General features: G+C 38.5%; 1 protein-coding gene across 1 annotated transcript in view; it reads left to right on the top strand.

Annotated features, from left to right (window-relative positions):
• The window catches only part of RERE (arginine-glutamic acid dipeptide (RE) repeats), a 181,432-nt gene that overhangs the window by 50,717 nt on the left and 112,445 nt on the right, over nucleotides 1-18,270 (top strand). The window contains 3 exon segments of the mRNA XM_009325270.1: nucleotides 2,409-2,514; nucleotides 4,001-4,097; nucleotides 7,779-7,883. Coding sequence (XP_009323545.1) covers nucleotides 2,409-2,514; nucleotides 4,001-4,097; nucleotides 7,779-7,883 — 308 coding nt within the window.

Raw genomic sequence — 18,270 nt, 5'->3', positions numbered from 1 at the left:
GCTGCTAAAAGCCTTGTGCTATTCTATGATATAATAAGAAACTGAGGCAGGGAAATTAAGTGATTGCATCACCATCTCCTTTACAGTCTCGGCCTAATTCAAAACAAAGCTGAGACCTTCCAACTCACAGCTCTGTGTGCTGCCAAGGCAACGAAAACATTTGACAGTTTTGATCCCTCCCTTTTTGTTGTAATATAATCTCAAGGTATGCATATGCAAAGGATATACCTTCACACAAAACTGTTACGCTTCCAGAGTTCTTTCTGCAGAACTGCCCCCTCCTTGCAGAGTCACTGTAGGGGTAGGTATGAGGTTGTATCCATTCACTCATCACTTGCTACCTTTGTCCTCTCCATGAGTAGCTCTTCTTTTTACCAAGATAGAGTAACTCGTTGCCTTTTCTCAGATATCTCCATTGGCTACTGGTTGTTGTTCAGACTTTTGATGGTTTGGTTTGCAGATAAGCATTTGTAAGCACCATCCCTGCCTGACCACAGTGTAGCTTTCTAGTCCTTCTCCTCCTGCCCCAACGTACTTTGCTATTCAAAAACACCGCGACCAACAAAATTCAGGACTGTATTTTGTAGTCCTCCTTCATGGTTGCATACACATGTGTACTTACATACTTACATCCTTTACAGTGCTCCTTGGAGTGTTGTACTATTTGAAAGACACCCAACTTTAGTGGAACAAACCAAGAAAATTGAAGCATTTGCTTTTGATGCTTGTTGTAGACTGTCCGTGTGTATAAATGAGTAGTTTTAGTGCCACAAAGTGATGCTTTCTGAGTGTGCTCAGGCTTTGTGTAACACGAGGGGTGCTTATTCCTCTCAACTAAGAAACGCAAAGAGAATTTGCAGAGAAATGCTGGGTTAATGTTTCCCATCATTGTTGCATGCAGTTCTTGTTAGCACTAATAGAATTTATGAACTCTTAGCAAGAGGGTAACAGAACACTTAAGTGCATTTTTTTGTCTTCGAAATTCAGAGAAACTATTCATAAAGACTGTAATGCATAGAAATTTATTTCAGGAGAACAGAAAAGTCTGCAACCACCTTTTTTGAACAGCAGGCAGCAGAAATCAGTGTTGGCTCTCAGACTTTGTCCTTTTGATTTTTTTCATGCATTAGATAAGCTTGCTGTCTTTGACTGCAAATGTATTATTTTTTTAAATAAAAAAAGTAGGTTCAGGTTTCTCGTGTACGACACAAGTATGCTTAGTATGTTCTTGAATGTTTTTTGAGGCATTCAGTACATAGAGCACATGTGGTAGTGGTGGATTAGTTAAGCTTTTCTCTGGCACAATGCTGCCACTAGCAGTTTTTTTGTGGTATTACATGTGTTTTTAGTCAAAGGCTTCAAGAAGTGCATTTAATGGAAAGATTTTGATGTTGTTTATTAAGCAGTAAGGGTGGAAACTGCTGTAACAACTAGGCTGATGTGAACAGGAGAGATGATAAGAACTTTCTGGTCCAGTAACCTGTGATTTAATTTTTGAATGTAAATGTTTTAAGAGCAGTCTTAGAAGGGTCTAGAGAACTGTAGTCAAGAAAAAACAAACGGTGCTTGCAGTTGCCTCATTCCAAAAGAATGTTAATTTCCCCTAGGCCTTCCTCTGTTTCTTCAAGTGTTTTGGAGTAGTAGGAAGAATTGACTACCAAGGGTTTCAAAGATAAACTGAAGCAGAGGGTCTGTAATAACTTGATCTAAAAATTCTTTTTGAAGTGGTGTTTATGCTTCAGCTTCCTTCTAAGAAGGAACAAACTGGTAGCTGGATTCTCAAATGAAAAAGGAGCGCTTGAGGAAGATGGTTTTGCGTAAGTTTTGCTGTTGGTTTTGTGAGGTACGTGAGCCTATAACTGTTGGGGTTGAAGTGCGGCATCCTATTCCTTTGTGTAAAGGAGTGTAATAACTTCTACGATTACGTCTGAATCCATCTGTCCTTGGGGAAAAAAAAATCTGGTATCTCTTGGTTACAACAGTTAAGAATGGTTGCATTGAATTATGTTGCTATTGGTATTCTTTTTTCCGTGTTTGGCCGCAAATACTTTTTGTTTGTAGGAATTAGCAGACTAAGATCATGCTGCATGAGGCCTAAAATTCCAGTCCTTTTCTGATCCCTGCCTCTTCTTTTCTTGGGTTAGTTTTTTGTGAGTGAATAGATTAGTATTTGCCGGTCAGATATATAGAGAAACAACTGCATGATGATGCAGTAGGTTCTCATTGCCTTTGTCTAGTTTGCAAGTCAATCGTTGCCCTTGTTTCATTGTCACAGAAATATGTTTTCCTCCCTTTTGGGTCTTACCTCAGGTTTTCTTCAGTGTGAAAACAAATTTTATACTTTAGAAGATTGTGTCAGATGTGGTCTGATTTCCTTTTTAGTAATGCCTTTAGACCTTCTTTTTCAGAGTAAACGGGACCACCTCCTTATGAATGTCAAATGGTACTATCGCCAGTCTGAAGTCCCAGATTCAGTCTATCAGCATTTGGTTCAGGACAGACACAATGAGAATGGTAAGTTAGGCTCTGTAGAGTAAGGCCTTCTTTACTTGTACTCTGAATTTTAAGTTTTAACAGTCCAGAATGCTTTTGTACAGGGATATGAAGCAAGGACTGTTGATAAAAACAATATATTAGAAGATGGATGATAGTGTTTCTTACCTGCCTTGTTTGTTCTAACTAGTGTATGTCCTGTAACCATAGCTATAATCAGATGCATTTCAGGTATGGTTTAAATACTGTGCTGTATTATACTAATGCCTTAAGAGAGTAGAAAAGAAAAATAACATTGGATCCTTTGTAGGCCTTCTGGACAGCGTACTAATCTAACTGGCTGAAGACCAAGTTGTCTGAAGAAATTGTGAATCTCTTCTATTTTTTGTGATTCTGCCATAGTGTCATGAGAACTACATTTTTGCATTCACACTACCTTGCATGTATGAATACTCACTGTGATTAATATTGCAGTAAGTGATGTAACTGAAGCACTTGTAGCTGAGTTCCCCCTTTTCTCTTTGCAAAAACAAGTGTGATCTTGGGTTTAATAGAAGCAGAAGAAACTTTAGTACATATTCCAGTGTCGTTTATCTCTTGCCTCTAGGGGAGGCATAACATTTGCTTCTATTCTTACCAGGAAATTTCCTTGAGGGAACTGTTAAAATTCTGAAGATACTCCAAGGTGAATTGTGATGATAAAAGTTCATGTTTGAAATATGGAACACAGCAACTTTTTGGTGCGTGACAGTATAAAGTTGGGCATACATTCTCCTTTTTGCAGGCATTGAGGACACTTTCCATGTGCTTTTAGCAAAAGCTGCGCAAATCTAACATTTACTAATTTATTTGAAACTTCTAACAATGGGATTATAGGCACAGTGTCAAAAAGTGAGCATTTTTGATAACATGGCTGCTTTTTTATGTCACACTCTTGTGGATGTGGAGAAGTATTTTTGTCTGTTTTCAAAGGTGTTATAAAGAAGTCATGGAAAAAGTAGTCTTCCAGTTTTTTGTTAACCCTGAGAATATTCTGTATTTGAACGTGAATATCAATATTTATCTCAAAGCCAGAGCACTAAGCAGTTAGTACTGTCAAGGTTTTGTTGAAGAATATGCAAACAACCAAAACCTTAACCCGGAAACCAAAAGTCAGTGATCAATTAATTTGCCTAGTTCCTTTCACCTAGGAGTGACCACTTCTAGTGGTCAGTGGATAAGATGTGTCATTTCAGTACCCCTAAAATCTGTTTCCCTTCAGCAGTTCTTTAGGTATGGCAAGGGAGAATTCACGTGCAAAAATGGGTATCATGTTATTTCCATACCTTACAGGCCATGTAAACAATCTGAATGTTTGTCATCTTAACACTGAGGAGCGTGTATCTAAGAAACATCCTCAAACTTTGACCTGTAAAAAAAAATACCTGCAAAATGGCAATGGTAGATGCTTTCAGACTACAGCTAATGTGTTGGTGGTTTTTTTGTTTGTGTTTTTGCTTTCTGGCAGACTCTGGACGAGAGCTTGTTATTACAGACCCAGTTATCAAGAATCGAGAGCTCTTCATTTCAGATTATGTTGACACTTACCATGCTGCTGCCCTCAGGTAAGTTACAGAGGATGTGGGGCCGTGTCTCAGAGGTGGATGAGAAAAACCTTATTGAGAAAGGTGCTTTTTCTGATTTTGCGGGGGGGATCATTAGCATACTGCTAATCATAACTCATAGCATATATAGCTCATATGCTCGTAGCATACTGTTCAGCTTTCTCCTCGTCTCCTACAGTAATTAACTTGTGTTATCTGTTCTCATTCAAAAAGAAGCTGTAATTCTACAATCTCGTTTTAATCTCAGTTAATCAATGTTTGCTCAGAAGACATTGTTTCCCATCATTGCCAGTTTAGGTTACTGCTAGTTCCCGAAGAAATACTTCCCTCCTCTGTGTTTGATTTCACTATTAACGATAGCGTCTCCTAGTAAAGTGACTGTTAGTATGTTGCCCTGATTAAATTGCGTTAAAGGTTTTTGCTCTGGGCACTTGTCATTGTTGCAGCTCAGCTAAGAGCTCCATTAAAAACTGGCTGTACAGACAGGAGGTAATGGACCCCTGTGTTGTTTTCTGTACTATCTGCCCTTCCCTGGAGGTTGCTGCTCTCTTTACCCGCTAAGTTTTTAACTTAAGTGGCCAACCTTTGACTAGGCTGAGGGGATACACCGTTACTTAAAAACGTTTTCAAAGAGAAATAGCAAGGCATTATTTTTCAGCAGATTTTCAACATGCCAAACATGCATGGATATTGTCAAAATGCAAATTGAATAATCTCCCTGATAATAATGCTCAGATGGTGTTTCACTAGAACCATCTGGAGACATTTTTTGTTCAGAGTCACTTTGCTGAAGCCACTTACTTCAAGAAAAACTAGCTGCAACTTCTGTTATAAGGGTGGGAAGAAGTCTTTGATTTACGTTAGACTTTTTTATAAACTCTGAAAATTCCAGTGGTGTACTATAATCTCATGAAATTCCACAATGCCTTTTCTGAGTTGCAGAAGGTCGCCTTCCAATTTTAAATCAGCATGCTTAGAAACAAGCTAGCGGGAGGTTGGTTGTCTTGATGGAACCAATCTTGGAAATCTGTCTGCTTAAACAGAGAAAAACTGAACTATGTTTATGGAATTTTCCCTGGGAGTATTTTAACTTCTCTTCTACATCCTTTCTGTTTTTTTCTTTAAAGAAAAGATAAAAATGGAATATATGTGTATACCAAGCAAACTTGAAAAATATCATTCTCTTCTCCCCTTCCAAAAAGAGTGGAGGCTGCTTGAAAGACCAAACTGATCACTTTCTCAACCTGTCTTGTGTTTCATCTGCCTTCTTTTTGTTTGGAAGTGCATACCATGGGCACCTTTTGGATCACTCTCTTGTTTCTCTTTGTTGGCATATGGTTTCGCTGTTGTTTTGTTGTGTTCTGGACTGTTTATACTTTAGATACCATCTACAAGCCTGTAAGAATTATCAAAAGATGCTGATAATTGAGATAATATACTTTTGCAGGATAAAGATATTTTTGCTGATTCTTTTCTAGCAAATTGTGATTAATACACGTCAGTAATTTTCAGTGTACAAGACAAACATAAGGGTAATTGCACATGATGTTCTTACAGTTTGAGAACATAGAGTAGGCAGAATGTGTTGTGATGCATGAAGGGAGGGTTAACATGAAATTCTAATTTATTATAATATGAGGTTACTTCTCTGCCCTCTGCAGGCAAATGGCTCTGGTCACACAATGAGTTGACAAACTGGGAAATAAAACTGATTGTAACTACCAATCTTCTGCTCTAACCAGTGGAAAAATTTAACTAGAGGATACTTGTAGATCCCTGTGGAAGTGTGTAATAAAAGTTAGTCCTTTTTACCTATATGGTAAATCTTTGTGGTAATACATAGTACTACTTGTCTGAAATGCTATGAACAATATGTACTGCTTTCATGAATATAGATAATACAAGCTTATCTGGAAAATTCCTATTGACTGTCAGATGAATTATTGAGAGGAAACTAAATATTTTCCCCAAAATACTTCTGAATTGTGAATTTAATGTGAAATATCAAAACAAATACCCCTTCTCGTTTTCTTTCTTTGTAAGGGACTAAACTAGGAAACTAGCTTCAGCCACCAGGGATAAAATAAGTACCAGTGAACAAGTTTGTCTTTCAGTATTTCTGTGTGATCTCTCAATTACGGACCTTGTTAATGTTCCATTACAACCTGGCATGACCTGTGCAAAATCCAGTGTTGCTTTGTCCTTTGCCAGAAAGGCAATTGACTGAGAATTAGGCAATCATAGGGACAATTATGCAGCCTCAGCTCGCAGGATAGCTGTATTGATTTTGTCTTAGAACAGTCTGCAACTTTATTCATCCTTCATCCTTCTGGTGTGTTTTTTCCTCACCTGTAGTAGTTGATCTTGTGTATCGGAGAGCTCATGTTAGAAGGCATCGTTCTTAGTGGCTGTTGATTGGTAAGCTTTTTTGAAGTGCTTTACCATGAAAAGATTAGGAAGGGAAGCAAGCTTAGCATTTCAACTTTCTAGTGCGGTTGTTTCAAGTAGGCAGTGCTTTTAAGCTCTGCTGAGAAGACTAGGCAAACAGTTGCAGTGTTATTACAGGCAAAATAATTATTCATCTTGGTGTACTGGTGGCAATAGCACTTTTCATTCAGTTTTAACCAAGATGGGCAAACCTTTTTACAATGTTAAATAAGCCCCATAGCAGCTTATTTATAATAGCAAATACTATTCAGTAAATACAAGCGAAAAGAGATGCTATCTGTATTAGTACTAGAAAGCTTGACATACTGAAAAAGCGCAAAATCTTGTGCTTTGCTTATTGCATTGAATCAGGTTTAGATAAAAAGCGCTAACTCTTTGGCTGTCTGGCCCACTTGTCTCTGCCCGCTTCTGATCTGATTTACTTGGTGGCAGTAAACTGCAATGCATCGAATGACAAAACATGAGCAGCTGTTGAACATTAACAGTCCAACAAACCCTTGAGGAAACGAGATGCAACTTCTTACAGTGAGTCTTAATGCTCATCCTTAAGGATAATGACTTTATCACCAAACTATATTAAAAAAAATTATTAACAATCTGTTGCAGAACAAGCTAATAAATCCTCTTTTCTCTTTTTTCTTTTTTTTTTAAATGTCTTTGTGTTTTACTCTTTTATGTATGAAAGTAGAAGGAAGAAACTTTTGTGTGTTTGGAATTTGCATTGTTAGGATTGCAGTCTTGCTAAAAACAGTGTAGCTTTGCTTTTTATTTGGAAGTGTTATTAAACTGAAGCTTTATTTAGCTTTCTAAATAAAAAGCTGACTTCCCAAATAATATGAATAGTAGAAGTTTTGAAGCTTCCTTAAAGATGTAAGTGTAATAGGACTTCAAAAACTTTGAAAAAGAAGACATTTTCAGGATTGTATTTCTAGGGTAGATATTGTTCCTTAGTCTGATTAAATTTGGGCTCCTCAGGACTGTGTGCTGGCTGAATGAGAATTAATGAATGTTTGTAGGACACCATCTGAGACATTGTAACTGAATTTTCTTCCCTTTCCACCATGGGAAGAATCTGCATGGTTATTTGTTACAACAGGCTTATATTGATGAAGTTTTAGATATTTATGAGAACACAAGGATTTCTGTGGCTTATACACAGATTGCAGTGGCACTTAATTAAAATAGTTGTTATTCAAGGTAGAATTCTAATACCGTTTTCCCTCTTTCTTTCAGAGGGAAGTGTAATATCTCCCATTTCTCTGACATATTTGCTGCTAGAGAGTTTAAAGCCCGAGTGGATTCATTTTTCTACATACTGGGCTATAATCCAGAGACAAGGTAAGTGAAGTGACTTTTAAAGGCAAGCTTTACCACTGATCTGAGCCTGTAGCAACAGGAAAACTACTCAAGGGAAGAAATGTTAAAACCAAGTATGATGCTGATAGGAAGGTGGAGTGGAAGAAAATGCGAGGGAGAAGCTACCTCTGCCTGCTGAGTGTATGTATAGGAGGAAAATTAACAGTAGATAACAAAATTGTGCAGTGAGTCATGATAGCCGGTTGCATCTCTGGGTAAATAACATACTGCTTCAAAACAGGTTTTTAGAACTGTGAAATTTTTTTTAAAGGTTGCAAACATTAGCAGGAATTATTAGCTGTCTCATTGGCTAATTGCACACCCCTGAAAATACTTTAAAAAATACATTCATGTCTTCTAGTAAGGAACGTTGAAATTCATACACTTTTAAGAAATCAAATAGAAAGTTTTTAAGTGTGGGAATTCATGCTTTCATGTGTAAACATTCATATGGGTCCCATATCAACAATTCCTAGTTTAGGCTTCACTGGCCTGGAGCGAATTAGAGATACAGAAAGAACTTTTTTGGGGAATTAATACATATTTGAAGAAGGCATGTTCAGCATGCTCTTTCATTTCACAGTTCTTTCAATCTGCCTGGGAGTTGTCCAACCCATCTTTGTCAGCTGTGTTTGGAAAGCAAAGCTGGTACTGGACTGTACCTTTGTTATTTTTCAGGTCCAAACCCTAACTCTTATTTTTTCATTTATGTAGTTTTGTAAACACAGAGAATGCCTTACAAATACCAGCCTTAAAGAGTTTGTTGTCTAGGGGTGTATTTCTTTGAGCGCTTGAGTAAAAGAATAATGCGTGACAGGGCTCAGCAAGGTCTGTGCTGACTGAAAGTTATTGTTTCTTTCAATGCAGAAAACATAATTAGCTTGTGGACCTTGATTTCTAGATATTGTTGAGAAAAGTATTATTTTAAGTGGGGATTAGATAGGCATATAAATAATTAAATATTTGAATTGTTACATTGTAGATTTACTGTTTTTAATGCAGATATGAATCTTTGTGCTTCAGGGCACAGCCAACCACTAACTGCTTGCAGTTAGGAAGAAACTCCCTGTGTGGGCCTATTACTATGTAATCGCCCATTTATGAGGCTTCCTGTACCTTACCCTGAAGTGTCTCAAACTGTCCGTATGTCTGGGACAGGGTATTGGACTAGGTAAACTCCCTTAATCGATTCAGTTTACATTCATACATGGTGGTGTCAGTGTAAGTCCCTAGGAGGCAATCTTGCTAGTGTATGGTGCTGAGCTCTGGGAAAAGGGCGTTAAATCCTATAATATTTTAAAATACAATATGTTAAAATGTTTTTGTAACATCATTTGTGTATTTTTTTTGAGCAGTCCGACAAGGCGAGGCATTTATGAAGTTTGTCATGATACACCTCTCCGATATTCAGCATCATGCTTGACCCCTATATTTAACTTTGTCACTTTTCGTCAATGCAATTTTGAGGGTGTGAATGCTAAATGAACTATTTGTATCAGTGTTCAAGTTCTGTGTTTAATGGATTATTTCTCTTATGAAATGCCATTTATGTGAGTTGTCATTGTAGTTTTAAACCGACTTTCTGTGTAGAAGTAGCTGTTAATTCTTCCAGCTATTGGAAAATGACTGAGCCTGAAAAGATCAATGAAATGCCAAAGCATAGCACTTAGTGATCAGCTAATTATTCAGACTAGCCAGCTCTCAAAATGCAGGTTTTTCTTCATTTGGTTGCAGCCAGGTTTTTTTTTTTAATTCTAGTTCTTCAGATCTGTGTTTTGTCTTAGAATGGGGGGAGGTTTAGAAAAAGGAGCTGAGTCTAGGTTGCTTGATTATTTTTGACCTGTGTGTTTGCTACTGCTTTGCAATGCATGCTTCTTTGAATACCTAATTCTAGATTCATAGAATTGTAAATAATTGTAACGTTCCAGGATGACCTGTTGGTGGTCTGTCTATAAAAACAAAACTTTGTCTTGAACTTGATGTCCTTTTCCAGTGTAGTGTTTTGTTTCTCGTTGAAAGGGTGGCATATGTTCATGGTAGCTTGAAGTAATAGTATGTTGTAGATAAGGTTCTGAAATCTGCAATGTGACCCCCTCAATTGACTTGTGGAAATGTGTGATAGGATACGTTCTTAGACCAAACATGCTTGAGCTGTGGATTGCATCCACAAAGATACACTTCTGTTTGAGTGATTTTGTGTTCAGCATAAGATGTTCGTATAGTTTTCCAGGACTCTGAAATGCGGCTCAGTGTGTTGGGAATCTGACTATTTTCTACAGTTTCATGTGTTCTATTTGCAAAACAACCTGCAAAAATCCCAGACCCGCAAAAACATCCAAAACACTGGTGTGGTGGATGTGTAATAAGAGGCCCTTTTGTTCTTGGAGCACACAGTGCTAAAGGAAAGTATGCTTTGTCCTTTCTTTTCTATTTGAAAGCTTGCTGACTATAGGTCTAGCTTGGGAAATACCAACCGTGATCCTGTTGTTGATCATTCTGTGGTCTGGAAGTGGTAAACCTGTGCATTTTGGGATAACTTTTTTCTTTACAGTATATATCAAGCTGTTGGTTGTTTTTTTCTACAGAGTTTGGTAAAAGATCACGCGCTATGTTTCAGTAATTCTCACATCAGTGAGAAAAATCTGATTGTGGAATAAAAACCTAAACTAATATTAAAGCTTAGAGGCTGGCTGTTAGCACCTTGAATAGAGTGTTAATCAAGCTAGTAAGTAGACCTGAAATATGTTCCTGGCTCTCAAGTGTGTGGAATACATCCACTAAGCTTGTATAGCCAGCTGAGAAAGAAAATTCATTTTATGCTAAGTACTTTAAAATAATTAATTTCATGTCTTTTCAGAGAAGGAGCTGCCCTGACACTGACTAATTCCACTGTCATGGAATCCCACTCAATTTTGGGCTCCCCAAATGGCCAGATGAGACCAATGCTTTATTGAAGAAGAAATGTTAGGTGCATTGTATATGCCCTGAAATTGGTTTAGAAGCATTTCAAAGTGTATAGAGTAGCAGTCAAGAAGGATTAATGGACAAACAGAGCTGGTGTACCACTTCAGAAAATCAGTAACTGCACCAGCTTGAGTTAAGCTGTTGATTTTGGTATTTGAGTCAGAAATCAGCTCTGCCTGTTAAAAAGAAATCTGCAGCAAGGCTTGGGAATGCTGTTGAACATGCCGCTTGACCTCAGACAGCTGTTTTTCACCAGCTCACATCTTACCACTTGTTTCCTACAACTCTAGTTCTTATCCTATCTGTAGTATAGTGCCAGATGTAGCTGATTCTGGCAAGAACTTCTTCCAGTCCTTCCTCTTGTACTCTGACATCCTGTATGGGCTCATAGAAACAACACTGAACTATCTTACTCGAGGCTGCAGGCATGCCAAATGCCACTATTGTTATTGGCCTGTTTTTGTAGTGTACTGGCTTGTACTAGGCAATCAGTTCTTTGATCTCAGGAGTAAATAAATACATTATGAAGTTTTGTCTGACATGGATTTAAATGCTACTGAATTTTTACTTGGAATTATGAGTAATCAGATATTATTCTACAAACAGTTTTCATGGCCATGAATCAGAATTACTCTTCAACAACATTGTTTTGCATTGTAGAACAAAATAACTCCAAACAGTCAAGGCACAGGTGAATTTTCTGAATAGATGTTTTGGGAAGGCCAGGATCTTCTCTGTGTTTTTATTCCACAACATTTGCTTTTTCTTCATTTTTAATCTTTTTCTTCTGAAGTGCTCTTGTTTGGTAATATCATGAGCTAAATGAGTATTGGTGTGTCTCTGAGAGGAGTGTTCCCAAGAGTGAAATTGAAGGTGACTTGCTAGTTCTTTTTCTTGTCCTTCATGGCTTCCTATTTTGTGTTGTCTAGAAGGGTATTTCTGTTGAAAGTCTGAATCATGAGCCTCTTCCCCCCCTCCCCGCCCCCGCAGTGGAAAGCATAGTGGGTGCAATACAAGTTTCAGGTCTAGAAACAGATAAGGGTAGTATAAAGATATATTCTTAAGAAGTCAAGAAGCCAGTGTGGAGTTGTGTGTAAGTAGGATTTTCAAAGCTTCCTCTTAATGTTGCCCCTCTTTAGAAAAAATTGTAGTTGAATGATAGATTAACATCTACAGCCAAAATGCAAACAGAGGCCGAAGAGGACCGCAGAGCTCTGTTTTGCTGGTTTGATCCTTTTGCCTGGTTAATTTTTAGCAGTCAGAATATTTTGATTATATGCATATAATAGTGCCTAGGGCAGTGATAGAGGGTGAAATGATCATAAAGGTTTTTAAATGCATCCATCCTTATGTCTCAAACCAGAGCCTTAAAATGAGTTGTTATTGTGCTTACACTTAGTAGAACACTATGACACTTTGTGGCTTACTTTGTTTAAATAAGACAATTCCTACAGCGTATTGCAAGTCCAATTTTTTTTTTAAATAGGTTTAGCAATTTTAAATACAACCAGGAATCCTCCTGATCAGGGAAATTGGGGATTGTTTGTATGATATGCCCATGTGATGTGAAACAGATGGCTTCTGTATGTCTTACTAAATTACAGGGAAGTTGTTTTGTCTCACTCTTGTCTAATATTCCTGGGAAGGAATTATGGAAGATGCTGAGCACCCTCACTTCATGTCACTAGGTATTGTCATGCATTGAAGTGCCTTGCAGTTGATTCCTTTTAAACAAGCAGACCAAAAAAACCCTCCCCAAAACTGTATTTAGACAAGTGGATGTATAACTTCCTTGGGTTGTTCTTTCTAGCTGATATCACACTTATTAATATAATTTGGACTACATTATTTCTGTGTGCCCAGATCTCAATTTATCTCTGAACTGGAGGGTAGCATAAAAGCTGAGAACTTTTTCTCAAGTTCATGTTGTGAACTTGAGGGGAAAAAACCCAGTCCAGAACAACAGCAACAAAAAATCCGGAAATACATTTCAGCTGTAGTTGAAATGAAGACTGGATACGTTTGGCCTTGTAAGTGTTCTTATTTAAATCGGTCAGACTGTGCAAAATATTTGGAGTAGTTATCTTTTTCTAGTCTGTAGTCTAGGAAAAAAGACGGTCTTGTTCTGCATGTGTTGCCTCCTGTAATGTTTTTATAACAAAAGTGAGCTGATAGAATGTTATGGTGGGTTGGTCTTTTTTTTTAAGCAGTTTATAAAAAGTCATTGTGTTTCTGGAAGTTTTAAACAGATAGTGTAGTATAGCTTAGTATTTTTTAAAAAACCAGGAACTTTTATCATGGTTGGTTGTGTTCGTTTTTAAATTTTTATTTTTTAATTTTTTCTACAAGTGTGAGCCAAGCCCCTCTATCCGTACCTTAGGGAATGGCTCCTTCTGAATGAGCTTGGTAGCATCGGATAGTTTCAGCAGAGCCATGGTAGCTGAAATGTTCAAGTTACTGAATGTTTGAATTATTATTGCAGGTGCCTTGAAGAAGCCAGGCTATGTTGGTGAAGGTTCCCAAGAAGGGGGTGGGAGGTAACATAATATAGGCAACAAAAAGGTGTATCCACCTACGTTATAATAAAATTTTCTCACTGGATTATTGTAAGAGAAAATTTGAGATTGTTCTGTGGTCTGATCTGTTTTGCTTCGTCTGTTTCTGTCTTTAAAATTCAAAATTTGAGAAACTTTTTTATCCTTCTCTAGCCTCGCAGTAAATTCAGGCATCTCAGGTGCTCTAAAATGGAGGCAGGTATACTAATTAAAGCATGTTATGCTGTAGTGGGAAGGGATATTCCCTTCATGGGTAATAATTGGTAGCTAAGATTTTTTTTAAAAATTACATTAATAAACAGGACCGCCAAAAATCAAGGATGATGAAGGAGGTTCAAACAGTGAGTCGTCTGGCTCCTCTTGGGTTCACCTTGGGTTCACGTGGGCTTGTAAATGGCAATGGCATTGTTGCTGAGAATTCGTATTCTTTAAGTGTTCTCCTATATTGCATTATTGACAGGTAGAATAGAAGTAGTTTGTGAATCAGCTTGCTGCTTCATTTCCTAACAAATGAATTGTATATGAAAATGTGACGCTTCTGTCATTTGCATCTGTGAAAACCTATAAGCCTTTTAATCAGTGTAACTTTTTAAAAAGCTAATCACAAACCAGGGAAAAAAAAGCTTTTATAAGCCTTTTTTTTTTTTTTTTTTTTGAAATCGACGTGTATTTCACTTGGAGAAGATACAAGAAGTGCTGGAACGCAGATCTCCAGACTTTGAATTGCTCTGCTCTCAGGCGTTGGCTGTATCAGATCCCCTAGCTAAGGCCCCACTTCCCTGCACACTAGCTTGGTATGCAGAAGCTGCAGAGTCTGTTCAGTGTGCTTTATTTACGGAAACAGCAGGGTTGAGATTGATTGCGTTGTAAGACAGTGTGTGGATGAGGGAGGGTCACAGCACATGCTCAGTCCTGTCAGTCCGAGGGCGAAGTTTCTGCGTTCTGCGTGCAGGCTTAGGTCATAGCACAAGCTCAGTGAAAGCTCTCTGAGGTCTCTCAGACTGCATGTGCCTCCATTTTGAGTTGGTAGAGTGGAAAAGGCAGAGTTTTAGCTGTTAAGTAGAGGGTTCAGGAATACATCTAAACCCACAACAGCCTGTCATAGTCATGGATGATCCATTCAGCCCCTGCAGGTAGGCTACATCACTCTGGCCTCCCCTAAAGAATGATGATTTTTGCTGTTATTTGTGACTTCTGAAATGTTTATGAAATCATTTCATTACTAGTGCATGTTCCTCAGAACCTTGTAATCGCATCAGCTTTGCTGTGCAGCTGTTCGTATGGTGCATGAGGGCACTGAGCAGGGAATCTGCTGCCTAAGGGGTGCATGTAGCAAAACGTTGAAGCTGTGTGGGCTTGCTTTTTTTTTTTCCCCTCGTGGTGCAGTTTTAATTTCAGTGGTGCTGTCTGCATGCCAACCTTATGGCAGGTCTGTAGGGAGCTGCAGAGGCACTCTGTAGGATGCAGTGTTACTGAAGTGGCTATTAGGAAATGTTTGGGCCTGCAACAGACTGTTTAGATAATGTTGCGGGGAGGGTCGTGGATCAGCAGCCATTGGTTGCTCTGAGGATGGGTGGTTCTCGTTCGGATTGAGGGGCAGTGATCCTGCTGATGCTTCCTCAAGTATTAAGGAAAAAAAAAAGTAGCCGGCATGGTTCTTTTGCTTGTCAGTCACATGCGAGTAACACTTACGCATCTAAAAATGCAGCAATATTGTCTTACGCGTTGAGAAGCTTGTCACATGGCAGCTTGAGTCACATGAGCAATACCCACATCGGTTTTATCGGACTGGCAAAGCACTTAAATTTTTAGACTGATCTGAATAAAATAGAGGACTTGGGCTCTACAGTTTTGTGTCATGATAAGTGTGGTTGCAACTGGCTTTGAGGTCCTTGTGGGACAGCCATCAGTAACTTGTCGTAAATGGGTTTGAGAGGACTTGGGTGTGTTGAATGGGAGCAACTTTGTATCTTCTGATACGCACTGATTCTGCAGTGTGTTCTCATTCACGATAGTGTCTGAACTCGTGCAAAACTGGGTGCTGTTCTGCTGTGGCCCTCTGCCTAGCTCATTGGCTTGCAGAACTGATCTCTGCACCATGGGGTCTATTGCTGAGGGGAAATATTTCCATCGGGGTAACTTGTTTGCGAGTTACTGGAGTGTATTGAGTTTGACGGTGACAGGATGGTTTGTGCTGCTCATAGTGACGTGTCTGGAACTTTACAGCAGAAGGTTGACTTTTAGCCTTGCACGCGTCATTCGCTTATGTAGTGTGCATTACTGGGGCTACCTTCCTCCTCTTGTCGGAAGCTGAGGAATGAATGATGAATAAGACTGCGTAATTTTGCCCATGTTAGTGCCATGTCGGTATCTGTATGCTATCTGGAGTGTCATTCCCTGTTCCATTTCCTTTTTTACCTATAGAGCATAAAAATCAAGAACACTTACATAGTGTGGGTCACTGGTCACTTTTGCCATCGGCTGAAGCAAGGTCGTGCTAATGATTATAGAGCACAATTCCCTTGAACTTCAGTCTGGCTGAATCACCTCACAGTTGAAAGGGTTGTCTGTGTAGGCCTAGGCTTTAGAAACATTCTTATTCCTAATAAAGGAGCTACTTGAATATGTACAGGAATATGACACTGCTCTGCAGGAGTACAGGGATGTGATACTTCGTGTCCTTAGCATTTGTTTTAAATGTTGACTTACAAGGAGAAAAGAATTAAGGGATGGGGAGGGTATGAAGCAGTCTGCTTTGTGCTGTTTTTCAGTGATAATTTGTGCATACATTTAAAAAATATTTGAAAAAAAAGTCACTTATAAACTTAAAATGAAAATTTGGTCATGCTTATTTTTAAAAACTATAAGGTTGACTTACAATAGCACAGGTGGAAAAAAATGGAAACAAGTCTAGGTTGTAACAAAACAAAATCTGATTGTCAAACAAAAGTATTACATTTGGCAAAACAAATACTGCTGGAATAATATGCCAAATAAGGCATTCTTCACTTAATCACTTGCACATGAGATCTTGTGGATGTCACGTTGGTTGTATTGGCTGCCAGAACTCTCCCTTGAAGGATGCCTCTGGTGTCCGTGCTACGCTTGTGTAGAATCAGATGGTTCCTGCTCCTAGCAAAAGTATAGATATTTTTATTCACTGTGGCAGTACTCCTCTCACAGCAGACCTTCAGCATTTTTGAGACCTCAATTTTTCCTTTCCATGTGCTTCAACACAAATGTCTTTCACCTGTATTACCAGTTGTGGGGTTGGTCAGCCAGTTTATAATTAAAGCGGTTCCTTAGGTTTGGCATAGGTGTACAAGATTGTTACACTTTGGTTTAAGAAAAGTAACAACACAAATAGAAAACCAATCTCTCCTTTCCTCATAAAATAAAACACAAAAAAACCCAAACAAAAAAACCCACAAACACCCACCCACACACAAAAAACAAACCGAAAAAACCCTTGGTGGTAGCAGAAGTAGGGCTGTCTGTAAGTTATCTGTGGTACTGACAAGATATTTAGTACATTGAAAAGACCCTCTCTCCTTGATCAGATTATGGTGTGTTCCTATGCAGTTACTGCTAATGGTGAAGTTTTAAGCTGGCTGGATGCCCAGAAGATTCTCTCCAGTTCAGAGACTGTTGATAGGTGGTCTGGTGAGTTACAGTTCCACTCCAAACAACTGTTTGAAGTTACAAATATATTATGGGAAGTGCTTGTATTTTGTCCTGTGGATGAAGAAATAGTGGCCTTGATAGTCTTACTTCCCCTTGTTCTGGCTTTGTTTTAGCTTTTTTCAAGACTTAAATCAGTAAGATTACCTCTTCCCCCTTCCTTCCGATTCTTTGGGCTGTAACTTGTTTTAATTAGAGCTTCGTATTTCCAGGTGTATGGTGGAACTAGGGGAATCTTCAAGCTTATTTTATGCTTTGCATTCTTCATGCTTATCAGCTTTAACACGTGCTGTTGCTTCTCCGTGTATCTACTGTTCAAGGAAGCTGCAGATTTGTCTTGTCAAGCAAGCTGAAAGACTGAGTGGTAGATCATTGCATCTAACCTTGATGAAGCTTTATGGAAAAAATACTGCTAGGTTGCTGCCCGGTTCCACTGACCTGCATATAAACTGGGATTGTGATAAAGAAATGGTGCTGATGTGGTATATAGTCTGTTTTAATAGCGAATATTTGCTCTGGGAAGTGCAAAGGTACCGCCTGGCCATTTTAGAAACTATACAGGATAAACACTTAAAGCAACATAATTCCATGTTGAATCCATTTACCTGTTTACTTATCAGTGTAAATGTTGCTTGTAAATAAGTAATATTCTGATTCTATTAAAATCACAGGTAGACCAGATAAAAACTTCGTATCATGCAAAGGTTTCCACTAATTCATTTTTTTGAAGTTGTGATCAAAATGGTGTATTCCTTATTTGAAGGTAAACAAAAATTGGAAAACAAATACTAGAGAGGTGATCAATGAAATCTACAAGCAAAATATTATCCACACAGGTAATTCCTATGTGGAGAGGATGCTTGTTTCCTTGCAGTAACGTGTGTCTCAGAATGGCTGTATTACGGTCACTTCCATCCTACCTTTTGAGGAGGGGATGATACTTCTAAGGACTGTATAGTGTTTTTTCTCATACATAAACCTGATGAAAATTAACGTTCTCCTGAAAAAGCGTACCCTGTCTGACTCAAACTTCTGCAGCTACTTCCTTCTCCAAACAGCAGCAAGGGTGCAGAACACCGAGTCCTCCACTTCCTTAAAGTTCTGACTCTGCAATCAGTCAGCAGGTTTGAGCTTGTACTGAAGATACAAACGTTAGTGCATGTTTATTC

Source organism: Pygoscelis adeliae, unplaced genomic scaffold, assembly GCF_000699105.1.
Source record: "Pygoscelis adeliae isolate BGI_AS28 unplaced genomic scaffold, ASM69910v1 Scaffold36, whole genome shotgun sequence".
Lineage (NCBI taxonomy): Eukaryota > Metazoa > Chordata > Aves > Sphenisciformes > Spheniscidae > Pygoscelis > Pygoscelis adeliae.
The sequence above is the reverse complement of the archived record's forward strand: the minus strand, read 5'-3'. Positions and strand labels throughout refer to the sequence as shown.